Consider the following 21,178-nt stretch of genomic DNA (forward strand, 5'->3'; position numbering starts at 1 on the left):
GGAGTGAAACCCATGCCATCCTCCTTGCAGACTGCTGTCAGCCTTTGCCATTTGTTTCTCTCCTCACCCCTGTCTCCCCAAGCAGACTCTTAGGTTCTTCCTGTCATCTATATTCCCTTGACACACAAGTCTGTCTGCCCAGCTCCTAGGTCTAGCCTAAGCTTCAGACCCACAGGTATAAAGTACAGCAGCCTTCCTGACCCACCTCAAGATTAATGTGGACAAGGATCATTTACCACCCCAAACCTACTTTTTATTTTCCCACCTCTGACATTCAAGTCACAGCCAGGGTACTTCCCACACCACTCGATGTCATCAACTGTCTTCCCACTGTTGCTGGTAGCAGTACAGGCCCCTCACTGGAACTGTACCTCTTATGCTCCCCTCCCCAGTCTCCCTGCCTCCTCTCCTCCATCCCCAGGCTGTGGTGGTGGGGAGTCTAAAATGCCACATGATTGTGCCATGCCCCAGTCCTATACCCTTAAACTGCTTCCCATTGTTCTCAGGATAAAGGCAGGGTCCCTTCCCCCAGTCAACTGTTGCTCCTCTACCCAGCACTCTTGCCACTCTCACTGAACTTGTTTCTGTTGCTCCAAACACCAGCAGTCTCTTCGGATGCCAGGGCTTCTGCCTGGCTGTTCCCACCACCTGGAACACTCTTCTATATGCTGTGTGGACCGCTGACCCCTGCTTAGACTTCACTATCAGCTCATAAACCCAAAGTCACAGCTGGGGTGTCCATCCTCCAGAAGCCCGTCTGATCCCATCCCCTCCAAGTCTCTGCTCGCCACAATATTTAGTACTTTCCCCATCATACTACTTGCCCATTCCCTTCCCCACCCCCAAGCTCTACCAGCGTGAAGTTCGTACATTCCAGCCTGTTCACAGCAAGGAGTTAGTACATATTCAAATAGGAGAAAGCGAAAGTGACTTTTCCCAAGCCATGAAACCCAAGAGTGACAAAGCCAGAATTGTAACCTGCATCACACCCACCCCAACTTGCAAAGACTTCGCGGCTCCTCTGCATACTACCCTCCTATCCCACCGATTATTTAATTTCTAGCGTGGAAGGACACAGAGCTGACGTTATAAGAAGCGACATCTTCCATTTGAGAAATTAAATACAAAGATTCTTCAACGCCTTCCTGTCGCCACGACCAAGGGAAACCCGCCTGCCCTCCTCGCCAGGGGAACGTGTGGGTCAGGGTAGTCTTCCCGCAGGCCCCTACCCAACTCGAGGCCGATATCCGGGCCTCCGCCGGCCTAGAGCTTCCCGCTCCCGCAACGTAGGCGACCCCAGTAAACCCCAGCCTCGCGCCCCCTGGCCACACGCGCTGCCCGCGAAGTCCTCCGCCCCGGCTCCTCGCTCGACTCCAGGATCTCGGCGCCCCTCCCGCCTCCCGCGGAGCCCGCCCCGCCTTCCTCGCTCCCTGGGTCCCGAGCCGGGTCCCTCCCTCCTCTAACCTCGGCCGCCAGCCCCGCCCCTGGGCCCCGGTCTCCCGCCCGCGCCCGCCCCGGCCCGCCCCCGCGCGGGATTTGTTGTCTCTGCCGCCAGGCCAGCCGAGTCCTTCTCTGACTCGGGCCGGCGGGGCCGAGGGGCAGGCCGGCGGCGGGGCAGCCATGGAGGCAGCGGCGAGGAGGCGGCAGCTCCCGGGAGCGGCGGGCGTGCAGCCGGGCGTCTCCTTCCTGCAGGCCAGGTGGGCGCGCTCTGGCTGGGGGCGGCGGGTCGCGTCCCTGCCACGTGACGGGTGCGGGCCGGGCTGGAGCCGAGGCCCCGGAGGGTCGGAGGCGGCTGCCTGCAGGTCGGGCTCCCCTGCGCCGTCCTTGCAGCGGCTCCCTCGCCGGAGCCCCGCCTCCCGTTTCGTGTTCTTCCTGGGGGCGCCCCGAGCCCCGCGCCCGGCGGGCGCTGAGACAGCGGTTCAGCTGGGAAGACCTCTCCAGAGGCCTAAGAAACTCCGGTGGGGGCGGCCGGCCCAAAGGACTCGGCTCACTCGGGCCCCAGCGCACCTGCAAGCCCGGGCGCCACCTCCCAAGTTCTCGGGGTCCCTCCAACCCTGACTAGGACTTGGATTCTGCTATTAATCAGGAAGCTCACTCCTTGCCCGGGGAAACCCAAAACTGTGAGAATGTAAATGAAAGAGACACAGAAAAGTGTGGACGCTCCTCTCCAGAGAAAGAAAAAGGAAGGGCTGTCCTCACCGGCTCGCTTCTCTCACCGAGGGGAAGACGTTATTGGTTGATGTAGTTGGAACCAGGCAGGGCTGAGGAAGAGGCACGGAAGCTGCCTTTTAATCTTTTCCTCCATTCTATTTTCATCCCGTTTTACAGACTAGAAACATTGCTTGCGTTCAGCAGGCATGAATTGAGCATCTCTAGTGTGCCCAGCGCTTTGCCGGGCACCATGAGAGTGGGCAGGTTGAAGCTGTGAGGGGCTCACAGTATGGAAGGAGCTAGGAGGTCATCTTAGAGGGCTTCGTGGAGGAAGTGGCACTTGAGCTGAATCACAAAGGACTCGGTAGATGACACGGGGAGGAATGGCTGTTCCAAAGAGGGAGAGAGTTTGGGGAAATACAGAGTGAGATGGCCCTGGAGCTTTCCACATGTACAGTGGCAGGAGAATGCAGACTGGTTGCGAAGGACCTTTCATGGCAAGAGTTCAAAATTTAAGGAGACACCCTTGGGATACGGTACAACCCTGAGAGTGAGGGCCTACTTAAAAGCTAGGCCCTATGTGCCTCACTTGCCTCACCCTAGTTCCTGCTTTAACTGAAAGGGTAAGGATGCAGCCTTTATTCTGTAAGTACAGGAGAGCCATGGAAGGCTCTTGAGCACTAGAGTGTTCAGAGTCAATTCTAGGAAGTTTGTGGTATGATTTGGGATGAAGGGAGAAGTGTGAGAGGCTTGGCTGAGGGTAGCTCTTTCTCCTGCTACTGAGGAACATTTCTTTTTTTCTTCTTTTTTGAAAGATTTTATTGATTGATTTGAGATGGGGGGGGGGGGGGCGGGAGGGGCGGGACGCACAATGTGTAGTAGTAGTTACTTCTTGCGTGTGCCTGAACTGAGCAGGACTGGGGTTTTGAACTGGCAATGCTCAACCTGCTGTGCCACCACAAGTCCGGCCTGAGGAACATTTCTGATCAGGATCCCTTTCAAGTTGAGAGTCTGATTGCCCTGAACTGTGGTATTCAGTTAGATCAGTCAGTGGGTATCCAATATGGGCACCACTTTATCTCATGTGTGGGGCTTCCACGTGCAGCGTCTTAGTCTTTTTGTATTTGGCATAGGGGGAAACTGAGGCCCAAAGAGTTTACATCATTTTCTGGCAAGAACCAGGGACTAAACCTGGGGATTCTGACTTCTGGCTTCTGCTCTTACTAGTCCACTTTGGCTGCTAAGGAATGCTGTCCCTCTTTACTCCTGCATGAGCTCCCTATCAGACAGGATGCTCCCTGGGGATGGGGGGGAGGGGCTGACTTTTTCTCGGGGTGTTTCTGCTCCTCTCACTGGGTGGCTCTGGGCCTGTTCTCAGTATTATTGCGGCTCTTGACAGCAGGTAGAATCATCCTGATTCCTAGATGCTTGGGTTTCTTCTGCTGCATCTGTACACACCTCTAATGACAAGGAGCTCATTACCTTTCAAGGTAGTCCATACCTGCTCTGTTGACAGTTTTTTTTATTGTAATCAAAGTATACATGCCCATAATTAAATAAGATAGCACAGAGGACCTGACTAGTAGTGGTGCAATGGATAGAGCATCCACCTGGGATGCTGACCAGCTTGAGCCTGGGGTCACCGGCTTGAGCATGGGATCATCGACATGATCCCATGGTTGCTGCCTTGAACCCAAAGATCAATGGCTTGAGCAAGGGGAAGCTGGCTCAGCTGGAGCACCCCCCCCCCCAGGTCAAGGCAGGGATGAGAAACAATCAATGAACAACTAAGTGCCACAACTACGAGTTGATGCTTTTCATCTCTCTTTTTCTCTCTCTCAAAAAATATATATAGCACAGAGGACAAAGCAATGGTCCCATGTTCTACCACTCTTTCTGGCTCCAGAGACAACCATGTTAGCTTCACTTAGCTGTTTCTACATGTTAAGTTCATATTTCTTTTTCCTGTGTGTGTGTGTGTGTGCACGTGCGCGCTCACCTAGGAGACATGCAGGAAGGGAGAGCGATGAGAAGCATCAACTTGTAGTTGTGGCACTTTAGTCGTTCATTAATTGCTTCTCATTCATGTCTTGACCTGGGGGGAGCTCCAGCTGAGCCAGTGACCCCTTCCTCAAGCCAGAGACCTTGGGCTTCAAGCCAGCAACCTTTGGGCTCAAGCCAGTGACCATGGGATCATGCTGATTCCATGCTCAGGCCGGTAAGCTCGTGCTCAAGCCAGATGCGCCTGCATTCAAGCCAGCAGACTCGGTTTCATTCCTGGGTCCTCAGTGTCCCAGGTCAACATCCACTGCAACATCACCAGTCAGGCTAAATTCATGTTTTTAAATGATAACAAACACTATGTAGCAGTTTCTGTGGACCAGGGCCTGCTCTAAGTTTTTGCTCATATAGATATTAATTCAACCACAACTTTTGAAGTAGGAGCTACTGTTATCCCCTATTTTACAATGGAAACTTTGAAGTCTAGGAGGTAGGTAACTTGCTCAAGATCTGGTTAGTGACAGACCTGGGATGTGGTCTTCAAAGTCTACACACTTAAAAGTTATGTTCAGCTGCTATTTCTTGGTTTATCAATTTTACCCTCTAAGCTAATGTTTACCAATTGATTTCTTTCTATTATGGTTTGGCTTATCTATACCATCCTCATCTTTACAAGATGGTGTTTTTATCACTATTTTTAGGGGTTCTCTTTGTTACTCTGTAGCCTTAGGGAATTGCGTATACCGGTGGTGGTCAACCTGGTCCCTACCGCCCACTAGTGGGCGTTCCAGCTTTCCTGGTGGGCGGTAGCAGAGCAACCAAAGTATAAATAAAAAGAGAGATTTAACTATAGTAAGTTGTTTTATAAATATTTATTCTGCCAAACTTAGCGAAAATCCGACATAAAGTACCTGGTAAATAATTATTATTATATGCTTTAACTTGCTGTAACTCTGCTTTATAAATTTTATAAAGTAAAGTTAATTCCCTACTTTATAAATCACCATGACTGTGGAACCTGTGGGTGGTTAGAAAATTTTACTACTAACAGAGATACAAAAGTGGGCGGTAGGTATAAAAAGGTTGACTACCCTGGCCTATACCATTATTTCCTTTTTGGTCAACTGTAGGCAGCATCAGGCCCCTACCTACAGCTGTCCAACTCCTGTCGTATATAGTTTTACTTTCACGTTGTCAAGGTTGACAATATTTACCTGCTGGGTTTTTTTTTTCTTTTTTTTACTATGTTTTTGGGGTGTATTTTTTTTTCTTTCTTTCCTCCTCTTTTTTAATCATATTGTCTTCAATGTTTTATCTGTGGATTGATTCTAAATGTTGAATATCAATATATATGTATAATATTTACATTAGTTAAGCCATGTAAATAGCGTTCTCTACGAGCCAAGTAATATTTAACAGTTACGTTTGCTTTCTTATATTGCTTTTTTTCCTCCTGGAGTTTCTGCTTGCCTTTGGGGTTTTTTGTTGTTGTTGTTGTTGTTTTAATCATTATTTGCCTTTATTTCCTCTTTTTAACTTATTTTTTGTTGTTCAGACTTTGCATCAAGTCAGGTGTTTCACCATTCTTTATAGAGAACCAAACTTAGTCTCTCTGGAGTCCCTGTTCACGGTCCCTGCTTGACGCCGCCGTGGCCGTGACCCATCCTTTTCTGCTAGGCAGGCTTGCAGATGCTGCTGACTGCTTTAAATGTTTCAGCTGTATGGTATGCGCTTCCCAACTGTTGTGGTATCAGTTTCCCCATATGGTAGACTTGGAAAGCTGTGGAGGAGAGAGAAGGCCAGCCTTGTTTCAGGTTACCTGCCATTGTGCTTTCTCCACGGCTCTCAGCAGCCAGTTCTGATGATTGAGACCTAGAGCTGGCCTAGGCTGGGGCTGGAGGCTGTCATCGTATGGAGTCTGTGGATTTAGCAACTTGGGACAAACTTAATCATCCTGAGGATGGGATGGGGGAGAGGATGACTTTATCCTCCATGATCTGCCTCCCACAGTCAGAGAGCCAACAGAAAAAAACCAGATGCTGATTGATGATTCCCAGGTTGGGTGTCTGCCCTGCACCTGCCCCTTTTTCTCGCCCTGCTAAGCCAGGCTGGACCAACGGCAGCCGTCCCCATTGACTGATGGATGTGCCTCCCGAGGTGGAGGAGGAAACAGTTACTGAGCTTGTATGGTCACAGCTTTCTGAGACCCACATCTGTGTGCTTTTCCTGACTTTCAAAATGCCTTTATTCCCTGTACCAAACCTCCTTCTCTTTGCCCGGTTTGGAGGTTTCTGGAGCAAAACACAGGACTCTCCTCCTCCTCCATCCAAGTTCTTTAGGCCAGGCAGTATCACTCTGCTTTTTGAGGCCTTCCCCGTTGGTCACTAAGGGAGAGGGGAAGGGTGTGACCTCTGTACCAGTCACTGGGCTCAGATCCCTGGGCAGTCCTTGCAGTTAGATTCTGAGTATCTACCCAATCCGAAGGCCCAGCCAGCCCCTCCCTTCAGTTCCTCTCCATAAGCCAAGCTTCTCATGAGAGTTCCATGCACCTCCAGGCCTTTGATCCTGCTCTCCTGCTGCTTTCTGCCTGGTTAAATCCACCCACCCATGCTCTGAGGCTCCCTTCCTTCTGTACTTTGTGTACTGATCCCTCTCAAACTTGATCTTGTGATATGCTGCATAGTTTATTCTAATAAACAGAAACAATAGCAATTAAGAGCTTAAGTCTTGCCTGACCAGGCGGTGGCGCAGTGGATAGAGCATCAGACTGGGATGTGATGGATCCAGGTTTGAAACCCCAAGGTCACCAGCTTGAATGTGGGGTTGCCAGCTTGAGCATGGGATAATAGACATGACCCCATGGTCGCTGGCTTGAGCCCAAGGTTGCTGGCTTGAGCAAGGGGTCACTGGCTCTGCTGTACCCCCTCCTCCCATCAAGGCTTGTATGAAAAAGCAATCAATGGACAACTAAAGTGCCACAACTATGAGTTGATGCTTCTCATCTCTCTCAGTTCCTGTCTATCTTTCTCTCTCACTCACTCACTTAAAAAAAAAAAAAGGGCCCTGGCCAGTTGGCTCAGTGGTAGAGCATCGGCCTGGCGTGCGGAAATCCCAGGTTCGATTCCCGGCCAGGGCACACAGGAGAGGCGCCCATCTGCTTCTCCACCCCTCCCCCTCTCCTTCCTCTCTGTCTCTCTCTTCCCCTCCCGCAGCCGAGACTCCATTGGATCAAAAGATGGCCCGGGCACTGAGGATGACTCCTTGGCCTCTGCCCCAGGCGCTAGAGTGGCTCTGGTCGCGACAGAGCAACGCCCCGGATGGGCAGAGCATCGCCCCTGGTGAGCGTGCTGGGTGGATCCCGGTCGGGCGCATGCGGGAGTCTGTCTGACTGCCTCCCCATTTCCAGCTTCAGAAAAATACAAAAAAATAAATAAATTAATTAATTAATTAAATTTAAAGGTAAAGAATAAAAAATGAAAAAAAAAAAGCATAGGTCTTTTTTTGTTTCTTTTTAATTTAGAAATTAAATTTAGCCTGACCTGTGGTCATCCTGGAATGCTGAGGTCGCCAGTTCAGAAGCCCGGGCTTGCCTGGTCAAGGCACACATGGGAGTTGATGCTTCCTGCTCCTCCTCCTTTCTCTCCCCCTCCCTCTCTAAAATTAATGAATTAATTAAAAATTTTTAAAATTAATTTAATGGGATGACATTGATTAATAAGATTACATAGGTTTCAGATGAACATCTCTATAGCATTTGAACTGTTAATTATGTTGTGTGGTCATCGCCCAAAGTCAAATCATTTTCCGTCACCATAAATTTGTCCCTCTTTACTCTCCTTCCCCCCACTCCTCTCCTCCTGGTAACCACTTCACTTTTATCTATGTCTATGAGTCTCACTCAGGTTTATATCCTACCTGTGTGTGAAAACATAGTTCTTAGCTTTTGCGGATTGACTTATTTCACTTAGTATAATGTTCTCGAAGTCCATCCGTGTTGTCATAAATGATACTATATCATTTCTTAAGGCCAAATAGTATTTCATTGTATATATAAATATGTACCACATCTTCTTTGTTCATTCCTCTATCAAGGGACAGTTTGGTTGTTTCAGAGCCCGGGTCTTAAATCCATGTAGAACCAGGTGTGAATTCTGTGCTGGTCGGGACTCCTGGGTTGCGCATGAGAGAAAGCCAGCAGGAACTGCAGCACCCCGAGCAAAGGGGAATGTATTGGCCTCCTGCGGTCAAATCCCTGGCCCCGGGGATGCCTGGAGCCAGGAATGTGAACACTCTCGGGCCTTCTTTTTTTCCTGACGCTTTCAACAGGGCTGCTTCATTCTCACTGGCCTGTCTCTTGAAGCTGAAGCCTTGGCCACAGGCAATTCTCGGTTTGCATCTTAGCTCCTCCAGCACCAGAAAGGAAGAAGCACGTTCCATGAACTGTAGTTAGAAAAGTCCTACTTGGTCCGGCCTTTGTTACGGGCCCTCCCAATGGCTAAGGAAACGTCACCTCTTAGCAGAAGAAGCAGGGAGTAGGAAATAGACTGACCAGAGGAATAGACACTCCACCGCCTTACCACAGCAGGGTGACCTTTACCTGTAAGCTTCAGTCTCCTCATCTATAAAACACGAGAGTAAAAGCCCTGCTTCCTGGTATTGCTGTGAAGATAAGAGACGGTGCAGGTGACACTCGTAGCGTAGCACAGACTCCACCAGTGGTGGGGGCTCTGCATAGAGGGGACAGGAAGACTTAGCTACTCTGGGAAAGGCCCACTCCACCTGTCTTTCCTGCAACCAGAGGCTGATGAGATCCCAGAAGCTTGCCTTCCCAGTCTCACGGTGCTCCACAGCCCTGTGTGCGCCATTCTTAGACTCGGCTGAAAAGGATCCTGGACGGTCATGGAGGCAATGGCAGCCTTGGCAGGAAGGCTTCTGTGGCGCCTTTAAGCGAACGTTTGTCACTAAGAAGCATGAGTGACCAATAACAGATTGTTTCCAATCAGCCATTTAATCACTGAGCCTAAACCAGGTACTGAACTGAAAACTCTGGAAAATACAAATCCGCGTCACAATTTCTGTCCTTGGCAGAAATGGGACAATAAAACTCATGCCTCAGTCATCTTAGAGAGTGGCTGCTTGTCACTGGAGTTGGCAGGGATGCTTTGAAGAGGATCGGGACTCTGATGGGGAGGTGGGTGATGAGAGACACCTCATGGTCACTCCTCTTCTTGAGGGTCAAGAGGAACACATCACATGACTCCCTGTGATGTCATGGCTACGCTGGGTGTCAGAGATCATGCACTCCTTGTAGTGGGACTGGTGGAGCTTTGGAGAAAGCTTCATCAGGGAAGCCTTTCTGGAGGAGGTGGCACATGCACTGGTCCTTGTACTTGAGCTCACAACTGCTTTGCAAGAGGGACAGGCACCCAAAGATGTATTGTCAGATGGTGCTCCACTTCCTGCAGTGGCTCTCACATCAGCTTGTCCCTACTGGCTTCCTTCTTCATTTTCACTATGAACTGGTGAGAAGAGGGATACCAGCAGCCCTACACATACCTTCTCATAGTTCAGGAACCAAAGGGAGGGAGGCCCTGTTCTTCCCACTCTACAGTTTGTGAGGCAAATTTCACTACAGGGCTCTCACTGATCCAGCTCAAGTCACATACCCATCCCACAGACCAATCATTGTGGACACAATGATGGGACAGAGGTTAAAATTATAAACTCTGAAGCCTAAGCATTTAGGTTCACATATTCAGCAACATAACTGGATAAGTTACTTAACATGTTGGGCCTCCACTTTTTTCACTTGTAAAATAGGGGTAATACTCTAATTTCAAAGGATTTCTGTGAAGACTAAAACAGTTGAATGAGTAATACATGTAAGCAGCTATAATAGTGTCTGGAATATGGTAAGTGTTCAATAAAGGTTAGCTCTATCATCCGTCATGTTCATGTTATTCAGCTGCATTTGCATCCTGTGCCCCATTTCCTCACCATTCTGTAGGTGAGAAACCCCGACAGTTATGCATTTGGCAGCCTCCTTCCTGAATCACAGAGAAGTCAAGTCGGGGCAGCCCAAGTTCACTCCCAGAATACCTTCCCCTTGGCCGCAGGCCCAGACCCCAGTCTTTCCTGAAAAATCCTTTTCCTAGAACTTCATTATGTGTTTCCTTCTGCCCCCAAGTCGCCAGCCCTTTCTGTGGCTCACTGGTGGGGGCGGGGAAAGTTCTGACCCCTCCTGTCTGGTTCCTTGGCAGGCACACCTCCATCAAGGCTGATGAGGCTGCCGGCACAGCGCCCTTCCACCTCGACCTCTGGTTCTACTTCACCCTGCAGAACTGGATTCTGGACTTCGGCCGCCCCATTGCCATGGTGAGTGTGAAGCTGTAGAAAGAGCTCCAGCCAGCAGTGAGGAGATTTAGTGTGATCTGAATTAGCTGAGTGACCTTAGACAAGTCACTTCTCCTACTGGTAAACTGCAAGAATAGGCCCAGCCCTAGGTGATTTCCTGTCCTTTGACTCTGTGGCTGTGACCAGTAAGGCAACTGCCAGCAAGGTGGGGGAGGGGTTTGGGAGCCCGAACAATCATATCGTACCTGACTCCTGTATTGGAACTGGTGGCTCCGGGCGGTCATCCTGTGCAACCCCCATATCTGGCCTACAGATTCCCAAGCTAGAGGAGTAGGAGAAAGAAAGTGATACATCCCCAGTGGCCATCCCTACAGCCTTGGAATAGTATTCTCCTGGAGGTGAACAATATAGGCTGATTTTACATTTTATATATGGTTCTAAGCCTCGGGTAATTTTTGTGCCATCTGGTGAAACCATCTCCTTCCCTCCAAGGCTACTTCATGCATCAGTGTACGGTGGCAGCCGCCACAGAGAAGATTAATACTGGAAGAGCACCAAAACCCCTCACTTGTAACAGACAGATAGATAGGTAATGGAATGTGAAAAAAAAACACCTGGGTGAGGTACCACCATGGACCAAGAAGTTAATTTTTTGTATGGAGGTGGTAAAAATAACAATAGCCACCACTGAAACTGATACCTTGTACATACTAGTGATTATGCAAACTAGCAAAGCCCTTCTGGAAAGCAGTTTGTCAAGGTGATAACTAGTACCTAGAATAGTGCCTACCTAGCATGAGAAGTGCTCAATACATTTTTAATGAATGAATAATAATAACAGTAAGGTAGAAATAGCACCTAACATGCATTAAGTGCTTGCTCTGTTCTAAGTTCTTTATGTGGTTAAACTTATTTAGTTCTCACAGCAACACTATTATTAATCTTAACTTTATAGATGAGAAGACTTGAGGAGAGCAGGTAACTGGCTCAAGCTTACCCAACTAGCATGTGGAGGGTCCAGTATCTGCGCCCAAGCACCCTGGCCCCAGAGCCTACTCCCTCCCCATCATGTATATCTACAGAACCCTGATAGGGTCAACCTTCTGACCCAGTAAGAACCCTTTCAAGAATCTGTGCTGAAAATGCAATCAGCCAGAGACAACACCCTCTCTACCCAAAGATGTTCATTGCAGCACTGCTTAGAATAGCCAAAACTTGATTTTAGTGTCCAGCAGTAGGGACTGGGTCAATCAACTTCGCTCTATCCAGTATAGAGAATGTTACCTGGCCAGTAAGCAGGAATTATGGATACTATAGAGCAACTTGGAATGTTTAAGGAGAAAAGAGGCGCCTAAGTGGCATGCATACCGACTGGTTACCAGTCAGTTACGATCCTAACCATCTTGTATACGTGGCTCCAAGACGAAGGGGATGAAGGAAAGCTTTCCTGGCAGTGCATCAGGGAGGAGTTATGGCGGATGTTGGTTCTCCTTTCTGCAGATACGTTTTTTTAATGTTGGAGAAAGATAAAGGACTGAGCCAGGAGTCAGGACACCTGGTCAGGTTTTGGGTGACCGTGGGCAGTTCTCTGAGATTTGGGTCTCTCATCTGTAAGAACACTGGCAAACTAGCTGCTCTAAGCCCCCTTCCAACATAAAGGCCTCACATGTTAGACACAAAGGAGCTGCCCATCAGACTGGTGCTCTGGAGAAGGGAGAGCTGAGGCCTGGAGCAGGCTCGTTGCTCTCCTCACTCACGGGGACTCGGTCTCATCCTGCCCAGAGTTTCTGTGGTCGTTCTAACCCCAAGGGGGCCGGTGGGGAGAATATGCATTTGAAAGGTCATGTATACACTGGAGTTTTCCAAATGTATCTATGCTAGTCCCAAGCTTCTAATAACCACAGAATAAAAACTTTTTACCAGTTATAAAAGTAATGTGTAATAGTTGTAACAAGTCGATTCATGCCCAGGTGTATAAAAAGTGAGACTCTCCCTTTCCAGTCCCATCACTGCCAGTTTGGGACACATCCTTCCACTCCTTTCTCCGCTTGAACAGACATACATACACATAGTTTTTCTTCTCCTAACCAGAATGAGAGTTTACTTTATACCTTATTCTACAATATACCTGTTTTACTTTATCATGGAGATCTCTCCATGTCAGCACATATAAAATGTCATTTCTGTTCATGGCTACTGAACCTTCTATAGTAAATATGTTCTCTAATATAGTCAACTAGTTATGTTTGGTTGAAGAGTTGGCCTATTTCTGGTATTTTGCTATCACAAAGAGTACTTCTGTCATCGTATATAGCTTGCTATAGATACAGATGTAGAGATAAACACACAAGTAAGAAAGAGATTGAGATTTCTGTGTCCTGGGAGTTGTGTTTCTGCAGATTAATTTTATTTAATGTGGCATTTTTAAATGAAAAGAATTTAAATTTTTATTGAAATTTCTGGTCATTCCATATGTTCTCAATCAATAGATACTGGAAGTGTAGTTTGGCAGTATGTGTGTCGAATAAGGGATTTCCCACTGACTCCCACAGGGCCAGGACTCCCTGGGGTGACCAGTAAGAACTGTCTCTGGCCTGTCTTCCCCCTCAGGGAAGGCAGGAAAGGAAGAACTGAGGCTGCTGTGGAGAACTCACTTCTTTTCTCCTTTGTTTCCTAATGTATACCCTTGACCTGATTTGGAAGCTCAGTGGATCGGCCATTTTCCCACAGCGGGGCCTAGTGGCCAGAAGAGCTTGTCGTCTTGATAGGACCTAGAGTGCCAGATCCCTAAGCGTCCGTGTAGACCACCTGGGCCACATTTCTTGTGTTACAGATGGGGAAACCTTAGCAAGGGGAAGGATTTGCCCAGGGTCACCAAGAAAGTTGGTGGCACCACTGAATCCCATCTACCAGGCCAGTATCTAGGGACACCCCCCCACACACACACTGTGCAGCCCACTTCAGTGCCAGCAGCCTATGGGCAGAGGCCAGGCAATGGTTCAGAGCCACAGTTTGCTCTGGCATGGGGCACTATGAGCGACCCAGGGGGACGGACCCAGGGACTCTTATTTAGTACCCACTGGCAGAGGGGCACAGGGTAAGGCCTGGATTTGCATCTACAGTATGCCTGGGGACAAGTCCATTTACCTTCTCTGTGACTCAGTTTCTCAGTCAGGAAATATCTTTGCCCTGGGGCTGCCAAGAGGACCCCAGAGATCACAGAAAGAATTAAGAGTATGTGAAGGAGGTGGGGCTGACTCCCTGAGGGCCTCATGGGGCTACGCCTGGTGAACATTATTCCTCCTCTTGCCTCCCAGCTGGTGTTCCCTCTGGAATGGTTTCCACTCAACAAGCCCAGCGTGGGGGACTACTTCCACATGGCCTACAACATCATTACACCCTTTCTCCTGCTCAAGGTATAGTCCCCGGCTACCTGCCGCCCCTTCCCACTCTCACTGGCACCTCCAGCCAGCAGGGAGCTGGTGCCAACACTGGGAGGGCCCTGAATCTGGCTTCCCATGCCTGAGTCTGGAAGATGAAGATGGTGATGGAGAGACACTTAGGGCCTGGGAGCCCCGGGGCAGGCAGAGCTGCCTCTGGCTGGGAGGGATGGAGAAGGCCTCCCCGAGGAAAGGTATTTGATTTGGAAGTCAGCCTGCTGCGCCCAGGGGTGAAGTAGGAGAGGCATTCAGGCAGAAGGACCTGAAGACAAGGCCGTGCTTGGGAAACCATAATACATTTTGCAAGGCTGAGGCAGAAGTGGCTGGGTTGCCCTGGAAGAGGTCAGAGACCAGTAAGGGCCAGGTGACAGGAATGACAGCAATGGAGGGTGAACGCTCTCCTTTGGCCTGGAGATCCCAGACTTTGAGATGTCACTGGGAGCACAGAGCTAGCCAGGGCTGCTGGCTTTGTTCTTTGACGCATAAAGGCTCTTAAAACAATTATCACCATCTACTATTCCCCATCGTTTTGGTTTTAGAAAGATAATTCAAATCTCCAGAAGTCAGAAATGTTTAATTGCAGAATTCAGAGGAGTCCTCAGTTAAATAATTTAATTTCAGAAGCACCTGCCCCCATCCCTGTCATTTTCTTTGTGTCTGCTATGGACCAACTGCTCAGAAATGAGAAGGTCTCTTAAAGAGGCCAGCCCAGCCACCCAGCGGCACAACTGGGACGGTGGGAAGGCTAACCTGGTGCTGAAGGCCTGGCTGTCACCACCCGTTTGTGGCTGTGTGTGACCTTGGGCAATGAGCCGGCCCCTCTGTTTCCTCTCTGGGGAAAGGAGGTGCTGTTCCCTCGATCCTGCTGGGTTCACAGGGATCACATGAGAGTCTGGAGGCAGGGCTGGACCACTGAAAGGACCCACCAATTTGTGAGCGACTTTCCAGCTGGTGGCACCCATCCCACACCAGGTGCGAGGGTGGGATGCAGAGAGGCCGGGTCTTACTGTTGGGCCTCCCTCTGACCTCAGCTCATCGAGCGATCGCCCCGCACCTTGCCACGCTCCATGATCTACATCAGCATCATCACCTTCATCATGGGTGCCAGCATCCACCTGGTGGGTGACTCCGTGAACCACCGCCTGCTCTTCAGTGGCTACCAGCACCACCTGTCAGTCCGGGAGAACCCCATCATCAAGAATCTCAAGCCAGAGACCCTGGTGAGGCCACCTTCCCCACAGCTTGTAAACCCTGTGGGCACAGTCTGTTCTGGAGGCCAGAGATGTCCCAGCCCAGCACTGTGCGCAGCCTTCTGCTGAAGGCAGTCTGCTATACAGGAGGCTGTGGCCAAGCAAACCGTGTGTTACTGGAAAATGCATGTTGGCTTCCACCTGGGACCCGTCCCACTGGAAGGCAGGGAGTCAGGACAGTTTCAGGGAGGCCTGGGCAGGGTAGGTGACCAGAGGGCTGTGTACCCTCCCTGAAGCACCTCCCACTAACCCTGTTGCCCCTGTGCCCTCAGATCGACTCCTTCGAGCTGCTTTACTACTATGACGAGTACTTGGGCCACTCCATGTGGTGAGTAAGGGGCTGGTACTGTCTACCCAGGGGCCCTCGCCTCCCCACCCCCACCAGCTCTGCCACCAGTCTCAGGGACATTGGACAAGACTCTTTGGGCTTCAGTACTCCAGGTGTCGAGCATGGCGGCTGGAATAGGTTCTCTTTTACTGCGGGGGCGCGGTGAGCTCTGCTCTGGGGAGACGCCAGGGCCCTGGCTTCCCTCCGCCTTCGGGTCGGCGGTGGCGGCGGTGGCCACTAGAGGGCAGCAAGCGGCCGTCCCGCCCTCGCCCAGCCGGGAGCCTGCAGCAGATTGGGGAGGAAAAGGCCTTCACGCTGATAAAACATCGCCATCCCGCCCCTGCCCGGTCGCTCAGTGGGTAAAGCGTTAACCCGCGAGGGGTCAGACCCCGGTCAGGTCACGTAGGAGAAGCAATCAAGGAGTACACAGCTAAATGGAACTAAGTGGAACAACGAATTGATGCTTTTCATCAATGGAAAAATTAAAAAAAAAAAGAAGCACCCCCACCCCAAATGGGGATATGGCGATGAGGACCCCTACCACATCAGGCCGTGGCCTTTGGGGATAGAGCAAGGGGAGAAGCTGAGGAGGGCCAGCTAGACCAGGTGAGAGGTGCTGTTTGTGCTCAGAACTCTCAGGAGAGTTCCCGACCCCTTTACCCCACACAAAAGTGGGCTCAGCCATGGGAGATTCAGGGCCCAAGCTGGAGTAGTCATCTGTTCTGACTCACCTCCCATTCCCGCCTCCCCGTGCACGTTCTGTGCACGCGTGCGAGCACACACACACTACACGGGATGAACAGGCCAGTGCAAGGTTTGAGTGTGGATTGAGCTGGTTCAGAGCCAGCCCTGGACCTGGGAGACCTCACCCTGGGTAAGGTGAGCTCTCATGTCACACAGGCCCTACACTGTGTTCCCACGGTCTGTTTCAAAGCATGCATGCAAACGCTCCTCCTGGCTCACAGGGGCCTGGGCAGGCCTCTTGCCAGCTCTCCCTGACCTTCGCCAGAAGATCCTTCCCAGGGAAGAAGGTTGGAGAAGGGGAGAGAAGAGAGGAGCAGAGACCTGACATAGCAGAAGAGAATGTGGGAGTGTATGGGGGCCCCTGAGGGAGGAATGAGGCGGGCAGGTAAGGAGACAGGATGGGACGTGAGAGGAACAAAGCAGTGCGTGAGAAAAGCAGCCTGTGTGTGTGGGGGGGGGGAGGCAGTGGGCTGAGTGTGAGTGCAGGGGCTTCACAAAGCTTGGGGGCCCCCAGCAGGTGTTTACCTGGACGTCAGGCCTCTCTCCCCTCAGCCCTACTGCGTGCCCCGGTCCCCAGGCCAGTGGGGGGCTGGGCTAGGGAGGCTGCAGCCCCCTCCCACACACGTGGAGTACAGGTGGCCAGAGCAGTGTGGGAGGAATGCCCCACGCCCCACCAGCCTGTGGGCCTCTGATTTGCACGTGCCCAGAGAGGGGCCATCTTCCTGCTTCCTTCCTATCCCAGCCTGTCCCCCAGCACCCTCCGGCAGGGACTGAGTGCCTCCCCCAAGCCAGGAATTTCACAAACATGAAGTGACACTACATGGAATGTCGCAAGAACGCACTACAAGGGCCCTTGGGAAGAGGGCCTGGGGGAAGGCGGGTGGGGGTGCCGCTGGGCAGGCCTCTGAGGCACCGGCGTCCCTGTTGCAGGTACGTCCCCTTCTTCCTCATCCTCTTCATGTACTTCAGTGGCTGTTTCACTCCCACCGAAGCCGAGAGCTCAATGCCAGGGGCAGCCCTGTTCCTGGTGGTGCCCAGTGGACTGTACTACTGGTGAGTGGACATTAGACCTGAGAGGGGTCATTCAGTGAGCCAGGCAGTAAAAATGTGCTCTTGATTGCAGACTTCTCTGTGACCCCAACTGAGACCGACCCTCCCTATTAGAGCCCCTGCTTCCTCTTCTAGCGGGGACTGTGACAATGGCATGCGGTGGCCTGTCTGCTGCCAGGAAACTAGGCCCGAGTGTTCTCTCTCCACCCTTATGCCCCTCTATCCATGCCTCCCCTCCAAGAACCCCAGTGCTACCTTAAGGCCAATAGACTGCATCTCTAACACCAAGCCTTGTAGAGCCCTGTGGGTCTCAGCTTCCTTCCCTGTGAAATGGGGCAAATATCTGCTTGTCTCCCTGGCAGGAAATGGTGAGAATCCAGGGAGAGAGAAAGGGGCTTTATAAACTTTAAAGCACCATGGTGATGACAGAGGCAGATAAGGGGGTTCCAGGGCCCCAGAAGCTCCTGCCTGGTATCTTTTTCCCTCCAGCTCTCCTCTCATTACAGAGGACCCAGGCTCCCCCAGGGATTGCGGACATCACAGGAAGGACTGGTCCTTCTCTAATGCAAAACTTTCATCAAAATGGGAGGGGCCAGCTGCAGCCCACCTGAGGGTCTGTCCCGACTGGCTGAGAGGGTCCGCCACGGTGAAGCTGTATGCCCCCTGGGGACAGGATTAAAAAAATGGAAATCAACTACAGTAAGAGGGAAAGAGGTTAGACATGGGGATGAGCTTCCTGCTCAATTTGTAGCCATAGAATATCAGTACAGTGATAGCTACAGAAGTGGCAGCAATCATTTGTTGAACAATATGCTGTTCCAAGTGGGAGATGTACATAGCTCTTGTCAGTAACCTTGAGAGATAGGGCCATTTATGCCCCCTTTATGGTAAGAAAACAGGCTTTAAAATATCATGTAAATTCCCCAAGGTCACACAGCTACAGAGTTATGGTTCCTTGAGTGTAATGGTCAGCATTGGGGTTCTCTCTAGAGGCCTCGGAGTAGACAGGATAACCTCTCAGAAACCCTCCAGCAGTGTCCCTGATTTCCTGGCCACATGCTAGTTGCTGCCTTCATAGCCTCAGGGAACTCTGGGAGAGCTGACTGTGTCCCAGCATTTGAGGAAACAGTAATAACAACCCCTATAAATTGAAGCTGCATTTCCAAGCTCAAATGCTTATTGGAACCAAGCCAGTAACAGAAATGCATCAAACAGATGTCAAGTGAGGCAAAAGGGAATGGTGGGGATTCTGGCAAACTATAGAATAACACTCTAACAAGGCCAACTGTTTGACCCTCTAATTGGTTATTGTCATATGTGAATACAAGTCTAATATTTCTGGTTTCTGAGAAACCAGAAATCCACATTTTCAGGTACTTTGTTATTTAAATGTTGGTAACAAACTCAACATTATTTTTCTTTTTCTTTTTTATAATTTGCATTGACTACCATTAGCTTAAATCATTTGGGTTGTCCAGTCACCCATGAGTAAGAATCAAGGCACATTTAAAGGACAAACTCAACATTTAAGAAAATAGCAGCTATCCACGCCAAGTCCACATGCTGTATATGAACGTGGCTCAGAATGGGGTGGCTCCGTGAGTCCCCTCGTGAGATGAGCTGCTCTGGCGGACTGGGGCAGCCTGGTACCTGGGGGGCAGGCGGGGTACCCAGCAGGATAGGAGTGTCTCACAGCCGCCTCACCTCACCCACTGGTTTCTTTAGGTACCTCGTCACCGAGGGCCAGATTTTCATCCTCTTCATCTTCACCTTCTTCGCCATGCTGGCCCTCGTCCTGCACCAGAAGCGCAAGCGCCTCTTCCTGGACAGCAACGGCCTGTTCCTCTTCTACTCCTTTGCCCTCACTCTCCTGCTCGTGGCGCTCTGGGTCGCCTGGCTATGGAATGACCCTGTACTCAGGAAGAAGTACCCTGGCGTCATCTACATCCCTGAGCCCTGGGCCTTCTACACCCTCCACATCAGCAGCCGACACTGAGTCCCTGGCATCAGCCAGTGTTGCTCGTCGGGCAGGAGATGGGCCACAGGGGGTGTCTTAGCATGAGTGTATGAGTGTGTGTGTGTGTGTGTCCACCCATGTGTGTAACTAAGAACATGAGTGAGAGTACACATTGTGCACACAGATCGGTGTGTTTGTGTGTGTGTGTGTGTGTGTGTGTGTGTGTGTGTGTGTGCATGAGCATGCGTGGAGCGCATTACCAGGAGCCTTGATTGTTTTGGTCAAGTTTCTGTTTGGCTTGGATCTCTCCAGGATGGAATTTAGTTCCAGACAGTGTGTCCAGGCCAAGATCTGGGTGCTGCCTTCCTGTGCACCCGACTAGAGTCAGGTCCATCTGACTCTCACTGCCCAGGGCCGATCCCTTCTGCCTAGAAAGGCTTCTGGTACCCATAGAGGAGAGACCTGCGGGGGAGGGGGGCAGGGGCAGGTGATTTGGCGTGTCGCCCACCACCTGGCCCACTCCGCAGACCCACCCTGACCCCGGAAGCCAGCTTACATAGGGTACATGAACTTTCTGTGTATTACTGAGCAAAGCATGTCCCTTCTCTGGGCTTCATTTCCACTAGATCGGCCCAGGGTCCCAGAGTGGGTTAGTGAGCTAGTCACAGTCTTCCTGGGGCCACCTGGGGATAGACAAGTAGTTTATCTGAAAGGGGTATGTGCTCCCCAGACTCTCACCCCACCTCAGGTTGCGTGGGGTATTGAGCCACCCAGCCCCAAGGATCCGCAGGCAGCCCTCCCCCTAACCACCAGCCTGATCTTGGGATCTGGCAGTGGTAGCTCTCCAACCAGCTTCCCCTGCCAGGAGCTCTGTCCGCCCTCCTTGCCCTCCCAAAGAATGGTGGCGCCCACTCCGTGTCAGCCTGGCTGCAAGTGTCTGAGCTGCAGCTGATGGCCGAGTTCTCAAACACGTGCACTGTTCTCCCAGCTCTTTGGAGGGCGTGTGTTTAGCTCTCTCCACTCGGTGTTGTCTCTGTGTGAATCTCAAGCCTTCTGCCAGGGCCCTGCTCCCAGAAAAGGGAGGCCTCATTCCCAGCAGGACGCTTCCCCTCCCCCCTTCTCCCAGGCCCTGCAAACAGGTCTCTTCACACAGCTGCAGGCATCACAGCCTCATTTCCAGCCAGCACCGGCCCACATTTGCTCGTTTGTTCGGGGGTCTCAGGAGGCCTCCCTGGCCTTCCCTAGGCCCTGCCTCTCCGGTGTTCTCAGGGAGCCCCATGCCTCAGATTCTCCTTCCATGTTGGGGTCCCTCTGCAGCCCCCTTAGAGGCCCCCCAGCCTCCGGTTAGTCCCTGTCTGCTGGCAGCATCAGGTGTGAATAAAGGCAGTGTGAAGCCAAGCCTGGCTGAGACTGCTGCTTTATGAATTTGGGAAGCAGGAAGGAGGTAGGCCCCTAGGGCAGGGAAGACAGTGGCTGGTCTGGGGCCCAGGCAGGAATGCTGAGCAGACCCCAAGAGCCCCCTCAGCCCCATCTGGCTGAGAGCAGTTGCTGCCCCTGGCCCTCCCTGCCACTTTGTAGGATCCCCGGGTTGGGGAGATCTGGGGTCAATAAGGGCCTCAGTCAGTTCCAGCCCCCTTCAGAGGAGTATGGAGGTGGGGCCAGAATAAGGCATCTCTAGAGATGTCACATGGAGCCTCCAGGGATGTCACATGCTGCCAGCCCAGACAAGAGGCTGAAGCGGAGAGGGTGCCCCTCGGGGGAAAGTGGGGAGGCTGGTTTGTTGGAGGTTGGGACTCAGCCTTGGGCCAATCACTTGATCTCTTGGGGCCTCAGCTCTTGACCTCCAAAGGTCTCAGCCTGTCCAGGCAGGCCATCACGTCACTGTCACCGGGACCTTAATGGG

General features: G+C 51.3%; 1 protein-coding gene and 1 non-coding gene across 2 annotated transcripts; one reads left to right on the forward strand and one right to left on the reverse strand.

Annotated features, from left to right (window-relative positions):
* The first annotated feature begins 1,524 nt into the window (after positions 1–1,524).
* Positions 1,525–20,673, forward strand: CLN6 (CLN6 transmembrane ER protein). The gene is made up of 7 exons (XM_066276103.1): positions 1,525–1,697; positions 10,413–10,527; positions 13,824–13,922; positions 14,978–15,166; positions 15,469–15,524; positions 17,199–17,321; positions 19,044–20,673. The coding sequence occupies exons 1-7, from the start codon at positions 1,621–1,623 to the stop codon at positions 19,312–19,314; spliced, it is 930 nt and encodes a 309-aa protein (XP_066132200.1). The 5' UTR covers positions 1,525–1,620; the 3' UTR covers positions 19,315–20,673.
* LOC136336650 (small nucleolar RNA SNORA42/SNORA80 family) lies at positions 13,451–13,586 on the reverse strand. Its single transcript, XR_010731486.1, has one exon. It is a non-coding gene; the product is annotated as a small nucleolar RNA SNORA42/SNORA80 family (small nucleolar RNA).
* Positions 20,674–21,178: the final 505 nt, after the last annotated feature.

This window comes from Saccopteryx bilineata, chromosome 4 (genome assembly GCF_036850765.1).
Source record: "Saccopteryx bilineata isolate mSacBil1 chromosome 4, mSacBil1_pri_phased_curated, whole genome shotgun sequence".
Taxonomy (NCBI): domain Eukaryota; kingdom Metazoa; phylum Chordata; class Mammalia; order Chiroptera; family Emballonuridae; genus Saccopteryx; species Saccopteryx bilineata.

Excerpts from the sequence above, each read along its gene's own strand:
- CLN6 (XM_066276103.1), top strand. The coding sequence starts at position 1,621 with ATGGAGGCAGCGGCGAGGAGGCGGCAGCTCCCGGGAGCGGCGGGCGTG. Across the intron at positions 13,923-14,977 it reads CACCCTTTCTCCTGCTCAAG|CTCATCGAGCGATCGCCCCG; the intron begins GTATAGTCCCCG and ends CTCTGACCTCAG. Across the intron at positions 17,322-19,043 it reads CCCAGTGGACTGTACTACTG|GTACCTCGTCACCGAGGGCC; the intron begins GTGAGTGGACAT and ends TGGTTTCTTTAG.